This window comes from Sturnira hondurensis, unplaced genomic scaffold (genome assembly GCF_014824575.4).
Source record: "Sturnira hondurensis isolate 20B ecotype Veracruz unplaced genomic scaffold, ASM1482457v3 Scaffold0000867, whole genome shotgun sequence".
Lineage (NCBI taxonomy): Eukaryota > Metazoa > Chordata > Mammalia > Chiroptera > Phyllostomidae > Sturnira > Sturnira hondurensis.
Genome location: NW_028073498.1, coordinates 2,040,760 through 2,048,927, shown reverse-complemented (window position 1 = coordinate 2,048,927; position 8,168 = coordinate 2,040,760). Strand labels below are relative to the sequence as shown.

The 8,168-nt window shown below is 59.6% G+C and overlaps 1 protein-coding gene across 1 annotated transcript in view; it reads left to right on the top strand.

Annotated features, from left to right (window-relative positions):
- The first annotated feature begins 4,678 nt into the window (after positions 1–4,678).
- The window catches only part of PLXND1 (plexin D1), a 52,507-nt gene continuing 49,017 nt past the window's right edge, over positions 4,679–8,168 (top strand). The window contains exon 1 of the mRNA XM_037051073.1: positions 4,679–6,148. Coding sequence (XP_036906968.1) covers positions 4,823–6,148 — 1,326 coding nt within the window. The 5' untranslated portion in view covers positions 4,679–4,822. The remainder of the gene's footprint in view (positions 6,149–8,168) is intronic.

Below are 8,168 nucleotides of genomic sequence, written 5' to 3'. Positions count from 1 at the left end.
TCTGGGCCACTTGTTTGCCGTGGGACCTCAGGCACTAGGCCTCTCAGAATCTTGGTGTCCACCTTTAGGAGAAGAGAGGAGAGAACCAGTGGAGGGTTAATTACACATGTGACCTTGTGTGTCTGAGCCCTTAATGGGGTGGCATAGATGACCTGCCCCAGAGGCAGCTGCCGTGAGGCTGACATCATTATCTGAGTCTGGGGGACTCTCCCGAGTGGGGTACAGATGTTCGGTTTGAGGAGGTGAAGGGAGAAGGGCTGGGGGCGGTGGGCACTGTCCTTCATGACGCTGTGCGCTGTGATCCATGCCCGTCTTTCCATCCTCACCGCAGCCTTGTATGGTGGGGTGCACTCCCCCTTTTCCAGGTCAGGAAACTGAGGCTCAAAGGGGGTTGGGGTCACCAAGGCCACACAAATAACTAGGGGCAGAGCTGGGTCTAGAACTCAGGCCTCAACTCCAAGGCAAGGGGTAAGGGAGGCAGTGGTCAAAAGCAGGGTTTGGAGGCCAGTGGGCTGTGTCCCTGCAAGCGAGTGGTGGCACCATCCTGATCCTCAATGTTCCCATCTGTGAAATGGGGCCAATAAAACCCACCTCACAGGCTGCTCCCAGGAGCAAACAATACGGGTAAAGCCCCAAAGAAGCCTCAGTGATGGCTCCTGGCCGTACAGAGAGGCCCAGGCTGTGGATGCTGAGCTGTCCCAGAGGATTCTGTTTCCAGAACCTTCCTGTCACCCAGATAACGGTGCTGAGAGCAGNCATCCTGATCCTCAATGTTCCCATCTGTGAAATGGGGCCAATAAAACCCACCTCACAGGCTGCTCCCAGGAGCAAACAATACGGGTAAAGCCCCAAAGAAGCCTCAGTGATGGCTCCTGGCCATACAGAGAGGCCCAGGCTGTGGATGCTGAGCTGTCCCAGAGGATTCTGTTTCCAGAACCTTCCTGTCACCCAGATAACGGTGCTGAGAGCAGTCAGCACTTCCTGCAGGGGAAGCCTTCTCTGAGGCCAGGCCCAAGGACAGAGCTCCCTCCTCCCGACACGGCCCTGGCCCCACTGTTATTTTTTCCAATTGTATAAGAAAAACATTTCCTCCTCACAGCTCTGCTTTGCGCAGCCAGCTAGCTGACGATGGACAAGGCAGGATGGAGCGACCCCCACCCAGGCAGGGGAAGGCCCAGGCCTGTGTTGTCTGGGCTGGTCCGACCATGGACTCTGCCCCGTTGGAGCCCCCGTGTCCTGGTCTGCAAAGGCACCGTGTTGGGTCGGCGTTGCCCAGCTTTCAGGTGCTCCATTTGGCTTGGACTGGGACCGACTTCATATTCCTTTAAATGAATTCCTATTTAAAATCCTTCAATGAATGCATTTATAAAGCAAACTTCACATCATTATTGTACATGGAAAACCAGGACCACTTGCTAGAACCAGAAAATAACTGCAAATATTGTAAAAAAACAGGAGCTACGAGTACATTCTACGATGCCGATGGTGACGGCCGTGACTTTGAGACCCACTGCTGTTCGCAGCGGGCAACGGCGAGTGCTAGACCCACAAGGAAGACATGTCAGCTCCAGACAGAGGGCTTCTCTCTGACCCCATAGGAAGGCTCGGACAAAACCTGAAAAGGGCCTGGATCTCCATGTGATTCAAGGTTAGCTAGTAGTTAATCCAGGGTTGCTGAATCTGAGTCAGTTAGTTTAGTTAGTTCATGCTGCCTCCCCTGGTACCCTCGGTCTCTCCTTCGTTCTCTCTTAAATCCCTTCTGGGGAGAAACCCCACTGCACCTTGGCCAGGGTTAGTGTGGCTTCTCTCCTTCCTCCTTTTCTTCCTTCCTCCCGCCAAGAGTGATCGGCTCCTCTTCTGCCTGCCCAGGGGTATAGGGTGGCTGTCCCCATGACCCACCTTACCCTGAAGAAGCGCCCAGCTAATTGGTAGAGAGGAGAAAGCACAGGACCTGCAGACAGATCTGAGTTTCAGTCCTCATCCTGCTAATGCTCCTCAGTTTCTCTGTCTCTGAAAGGGGTGCACTAATCCCAGTTTTGTCAGCTGGCCCGGAAGATGGATTGCCCTGAGCAGGGCTGGACCCCAGTTGCTGCCATGGGACTGAAGACAGGCAGTGGGCCCCACCGCGCTGCTGCTCAGGGCAAGGGGAGAGAAACTGGCATTTCCTCAGTGACTGCGACATGCGTTACTAACACTGTGTCTTCCGGTGCATTATATTGCTCATATCTCAGTCTCGCATGGGCCAGTATGCTACCATGAGTACCCTTATTTTACAGATGAGAAAACTGAGGCTCAGAGAGGGTAAATGCCTGGCCCTAGGCCACACAGCACTTCCAGCGTATGCCAGGACACTGAGACCCTTGCCAACCCCTTTTCGGTCTAGATTGGCTCTGCATCCCCCCAGCCCCGGGTGGCTCCAGTCCTAGCGCTCAGGTTGGTAGTTTCGTGTTCAAAGTGCCCAAAACCATCTTCCAATGTGTGCCAGGCTGAGCTTCAAGGACACAGAGCATTATCCTCAGGGCTCAGTGGGGGGAGCTGCAGGATGCAGCAAGATGAGCTGGAGACAGGAAGGAAGCTAGGAGGGGTGAATGAGGGAGAGAGGAGTGGGGGATAGGGAGGGAGACACAGAGAGAGACAGACAAACAGAAAGAGATACAGAGATAGAGAGATACTCCCAAAGAGACAGAGTGGAAACAAGGGCGGCTGGGAAGAGACTGGGAGAGAGACAAAGAGGGAGAAAAAAGCCAAGAGGCGCAAGAACACAGAAACATAGATGGAGTGGGGAAGGCTAGAGAAAGATAAGACTGAAGGGAGACAGAGAGATGGACTGGTGGGGTGGGGTGCATGGGGCAGGCTGCTGGACTCCCCAAGTCTGCTTCTACAGGTGGTGCAACATGAGCCCTGGAAGGGGCACGTGGGTCCCAGTGGGCTGTCCCGAGTGACCTTGAGCCCAGGGGGACAGGGTGCCAAAAGCAGAGCCTCTGACTCCCTGCACCTGATCACTTCTGGCTATCCAAGCAGTGGTGGGACCTGGGACAGGTTGTCGAGGGGGGAAGGGGGTTGGAAAAGGCAGGCGCAATGGGCAAACGTTGATGGCAGGAAGACAGGAAGGCAGGGTGTTGGGCTAGGGAAGTGGAGGGGTGCTGTAGGGCTGGCTTTTCCTGCCTACCCTGTCTGACAGGGAAACCCCCTGTCCTTCCTTCCTGGCTAGATGGGAACAGGCCAGCCCCCAGGGTAAGGGCTACAGGGTACTGTGTGGCAGATAGGGGTCGGATAGGAGTCCCCTGGCCTGGGGATGGGGACAGACTGAGGTGCTTTCAAAGCCAACAGCTTTGGGCTTTCCAGCATTGCAGTTCCGCTCCTCATGAGCTGTGACTCTCCACCTTTGGAGCCTCAGGTGCTGCATCTATAAGGTGGGACGGTAGTAGCACCAGCCTCAGAGGACGGCTGTGAAAAGGAGGAAATGAATTAATTGGTGTAAAGCTCTTGGCAGAGAGGCTGGCACCGGATGAGCCCTGCCTGAGCACCCACCCTGGCCAGGTGCCATAGAGGCTCTTCACATGGGCCCTGCGACCTTAGAATCACGGATGCCTGCCTCCCACCCCAGAACCTACCTGCACCTTCCAGGTGGCCCAGTGCTGATTCAGGGGACTGATCTAAATCTGAGAGAATTTTAGGACCTTCCAGAGTCTCCCACAGAAGGGAAGTGCCTCCTGGTGAACTGTGGTGGACAGGAGAACCCCAGCAGCCCACAGGAGGCCTCTGGGGGCAGTCACCCGCAGACCAGGGCCTGACTGGGTGTGGCCAGCCCAGCCCAGACTGCCCCACAGCCTGGCACGTGTGCCTGAAATAGTTCCTCTCTCCATTTTCTCTATTTACATGTCTGACCCTTGAGCTGTCCCTGTGTCCCAACACTTACAAAACCCCTTTTATAGGGCTGGGTTTTGATGGGGCAGATCGTGGGGCCTGAGGGGGTGGTGACCCCAGCCCACCTGGCTCTGGAAGTGCCCAGGCTTTGGGGGGAGCCTAAGGCCTGGTCAGTGTGCCCTGCAAAAGGGAGACTGTGGCATGCGGAGAGGGAGGGCTGTGGACGAGGAAGGCGGAGGGAGAGAACGGGGTCCGAGGGATGAGAGAGAAACAGAGTTCCAGGGGAAGGGAGTGGAGGGAGACACGGAGAGAGGGAGACCGAGCCAAGGACAGAAAAACAGGGAAGGGAGTGAGAGACGACACACAAGGGAAGGAGGGGGTTAGACAGAGACATTGACAGGGAGACACCGAGAGACAGAGGTGGGTGGAGAGAGGAAAGAAAACAGAAAACCAGCCCGGGCGAGACGGGGCCGAGCGGCCAGGAGGAAGGAAGGAGAGAAGAATAAGCCACGGAGGAGGCGGCGCCGGGAAAGGGAGCCGCGGGTTGCGGACGCCTCGCGGGAGGGTTCTGGAGGGCGCGGAGCGGCCGGACCTTCGACAGCCGAGTGAGGGCAGGGCGGCCGGAGGACCGACGAAGCCAGCGGGCTGCCAGGGGAGCAGACCGGAGCGCCTAGGGAAGGTGGGCGGGGGGCGGGAGGGTACCCGAGGGCGGGGCGCTGCCGGGCTGGGAGCGGCGTGAGGGCGTGTCCGCAGCGGAGCCGCCCCCTCCCCGCCCCCGGCTTGCGCGGCGAAGCTGAGCCGGGCCGGGACAGCCGGGGCCGGGGGCGGCTGGCGCGGGCAGGAAGCGGCTCGCGGCCCGGGCCCGCCCCCCGCCTCCTGCTGCCTCCAGGCTCCGGGCTCCCGGCCGCGCCGCGCCCCATGCACTCGCTGTGCCGCGGAGCCCGCGCACGCCCGGATGGCTCGTCGCGCCGCGGGCGGCGCACCCCTTAGCGCCCGGGCCGCCGCAGCCAGCCCCCTAACGCCGCGCCCGCCATTCCGGGACCCGCGGCCGTGCCCGCTGCTCCTTCTGCTGCTGCTGCTGCTGCTGCTCCGGGTGGGGGCCCACGCTCTGGAGATCCAGCGCCGCTTCCCCTCGCCCACGCCCACCAACAACTTTGCCCTGGACGGCGCGGCGGGGACAGTGTACCTGGCAGCCGTCAACCGCCTCTACCAGCTGTCGGGCGCCAACCTGAGCCTGGAGGCTGAGGCGGCCGTGGGCCCGGTGGCCGACAGCCCGCTGTGTCACGCCCCACAACTGCCTCAGGCCTCTTGCGAGCACCCGCGGCGTCTCACCGACAACTACAACAAGATCCTACAACTGGACTCCGGCCAGGACCTGGTGGTCGTGTGCGGTTCCATCTACCAGGGCTTCTGCCAGCTGCGGCGCCGGGGCAACATCTCGGCGGTGGCCGTGCACTTCCCGCCCGCTGCACCGCCCGCGGAGCCCGTCACCGTGTTCCCCAGCATGCTGAACGTGGCGGCCAATCATCCGAACGCGTCCACCGTCGGGCTGGTGTTACCGCCCGCCGCCGGCGCGGGGGGCAGCCGCCTGCTAGTGGGCGCCACGTACACCGGCTACGGCAGCTCTTTCTTCCCGCGCAACCGCAGCCTGGAGGACCACCGCTTCGAGAACACGCCGGAGATCGCTATCCGTTCCCTGGATGCGCGCGGCGACCTGGCCAAGCTCTTCACCTTTGACCTCAATCCTTCCGACGACAATATTCTCAAGATCAAGCAGGGGGCAAAGGAACAGCACAAACTGGGCTTCGTGCGCGCCTTCTTGCACCCGCCCGACCCTTCGCCAGGCTCCCAGCCCTACGCGTACCTGGCACTCAATAGCGAGGCGCGCGCGGGCGACAAGGAGAGCCAGGCGCGAAGCCTACTGGCGCGCATCTGCTTGCCTCGCGGCGCTGGTGGCGACGCCAAGAAGCTCACCGAGTCCTACATCCAGCTGGGCTTGCAGTGCGCGGGTGGTGCGGGCCGCGGCGACCTCTACAGCCGCCTGGTGTCCGTCTTCCCCGCGCGAGATCTGCTCTTTGCAGTCTTTGAGCGGCCCCAGGGGGCCCTAGCGGCCCGCGCTGCTCCCGCCGCGCTCTGCGCCTTCCGTTTCGCCGACGTGCAGGCTGCCATCCGCGCCGCGCGCACCGCCTGCTTCGTGGAGCCGGCACCGGACGTGGTGGCCGTGCTTGACAGCGTGGTGCAGGGCACCGGGCCAGCCTGCGAGCGCAAGCTCAACATCCAGGTACGCCCCTCAATGGGGTTTCGGGGAACCCAGTCCAAGGCTGCAAGGGAGAGCCGGCCGGTAACTGGGCGGGTTGTGAGCTAAGCAGCTCACTGGTGCGAGCATACAAGGACCCAGATGTGCGTGTCTGGGGACACAGGTGTGTGCTCTGGAGCACAGGTGCATTTGGGGTGTACTCGTGAGGATACAGGTGTCAGCTGAGGTGGAGGCACTGGCTCGACTATGGCCCAGGTGTGCGTGTGAGGTCACGCAGGTGAGTGCTGGGTTACAGGTGCGAATACCTAGGTGTGTGGATGGGGTCCAGGTTGCAGATTGGTACATGCTGAAAGGAGCTAAAAGTGCATTTACAGCTCAGGTGTGCACCTGGGGTGGGGGGTTATAGGCAGTGAGTTGAGCACACACCAAGTGAGTGCATGTCTGATTAAGTGCTGTGGTGGGGAGGTGCTATGGCCAGAAGGGTGTGCCCGGAGCAGGATTGAACCCTGAGGCTCTGGAGGGAATGAGGAGGGGCCAGGTGTTGGGGGGCACTAGCTGTGTGCTGAGGGGCCCTAGGTGTCTGGGCAGGGTTGGGGAGTGGCAAGGGGGCCAGACTGGGTGATCAGTGTGTGTTGAAGTTGTGGGGATGGTGACCCAGAGTGCAGGAGGAAACTATGTGCAGTTCTCTTCAAGGAAACTCACCAGCAAGGGGTCACCTCCGCAGGGGACTCTGGGAAGTGGACCCCTGCACCTTTTCCAAGCTCTGCATCTGGGTTCGAGTCTGGGGAATCCGTTTGAACCCCAGTTGTGCCACTGCCCTAGGAAGCCTCCGTTTCTCCCTCTGCAAATCCCAAACTCAGGCTTCTTCTGGTGATGACAGAGCCTTCCTTGGCGCCAGGCTCTGGTGGTGCTGCTCCATCCCTTCTCTGTGGTCCTCAGGCTGTGGCCAGAATCTCATGAGCTTAATTATTTTCCTGCGGGTGTGCCCAGCACTGGGGCTTAGAGAAAAACCGGATTCCTTTTCCTATAGTCTGGCTCCCATGCCTGCCCACGACCCATCTGGCTGGCCGCCATGAAAACAAAGGTCACGGTGGGTGAGCAGGGCAGACTCTCCGGGGAGCTGCTCTGCCGCCCGTGGTTAAGACGTCCACCGTTCCTCTCCCCAGAGCCACATACCACAGCGCGCTGTGTTTGAAAGGGGCCTCAGGGCTAAAGGAGTGAGTGGAACGTCATTCCGGCTCTAAGGACGAGACACCCTGATGGGGCCCGGGCCTCCCTTGACCTTTCCAGGCTCTGTGTGTCCATCCAGGCCCTTGGAGGGTCTGTGATCTGGGGCCTCTACATTCTCCTCCTTCATCTCTGGCAGGACCTGTCCTGGTTCCCAAGGTCCCTTATTTTCAACTTGGCCTGGTGCTGTGACTCATTCTGCTGAAGGGGGCTGGGGCTTTCCTCTTTTTAGGGAAGCAGGGCTTCTCCAGGGACACAGCCCCCAGGACAGAGTGGTCAGGGGCCTCCCCTGACCCCAAGATGGGGTGATTCCTCAACCCTCTGCAGCCACTCTCCCTGTGTCCCCCCCTTTCCCATACCCAGCTATGGGCACAGGCCAGTGCTGTTGGGCAGGATCTCCCAGATGTGTCCAGTGGGGACAGCGGTTGTTATTCTCACTCCACGTGGTTGCCAGCTTTCCAGTTGCAGGTCAAGAAGTTGGACTTTGCACCCTGGCTTGGGACACTACTGTGTCCCTTCCCAGCTGTGTGACCTTGGCAAGGAACTTAATCTTTCTGAACCTCCTTGTCCTTATCTATAAAGGGGGAATAATAAAAATAAATACCTGAGGATTGTTTAAGAGACTAAGTGAAGTAATTCCTGTAAAGCACTTTGTACCTGGCACACAGTAAGCACTTGCTAGAGATCTGCTGTTCTTATTATTACCCCAGGGCACAGTGGTAGCATAGGTCTGGGCTTGGTCCTGAGCAGTGGAGTGACCTATTTTGGCTTCTTCTGCCATCTTCTGCCTCTAGCACCAGAGAGAAGCCTCAGTAAA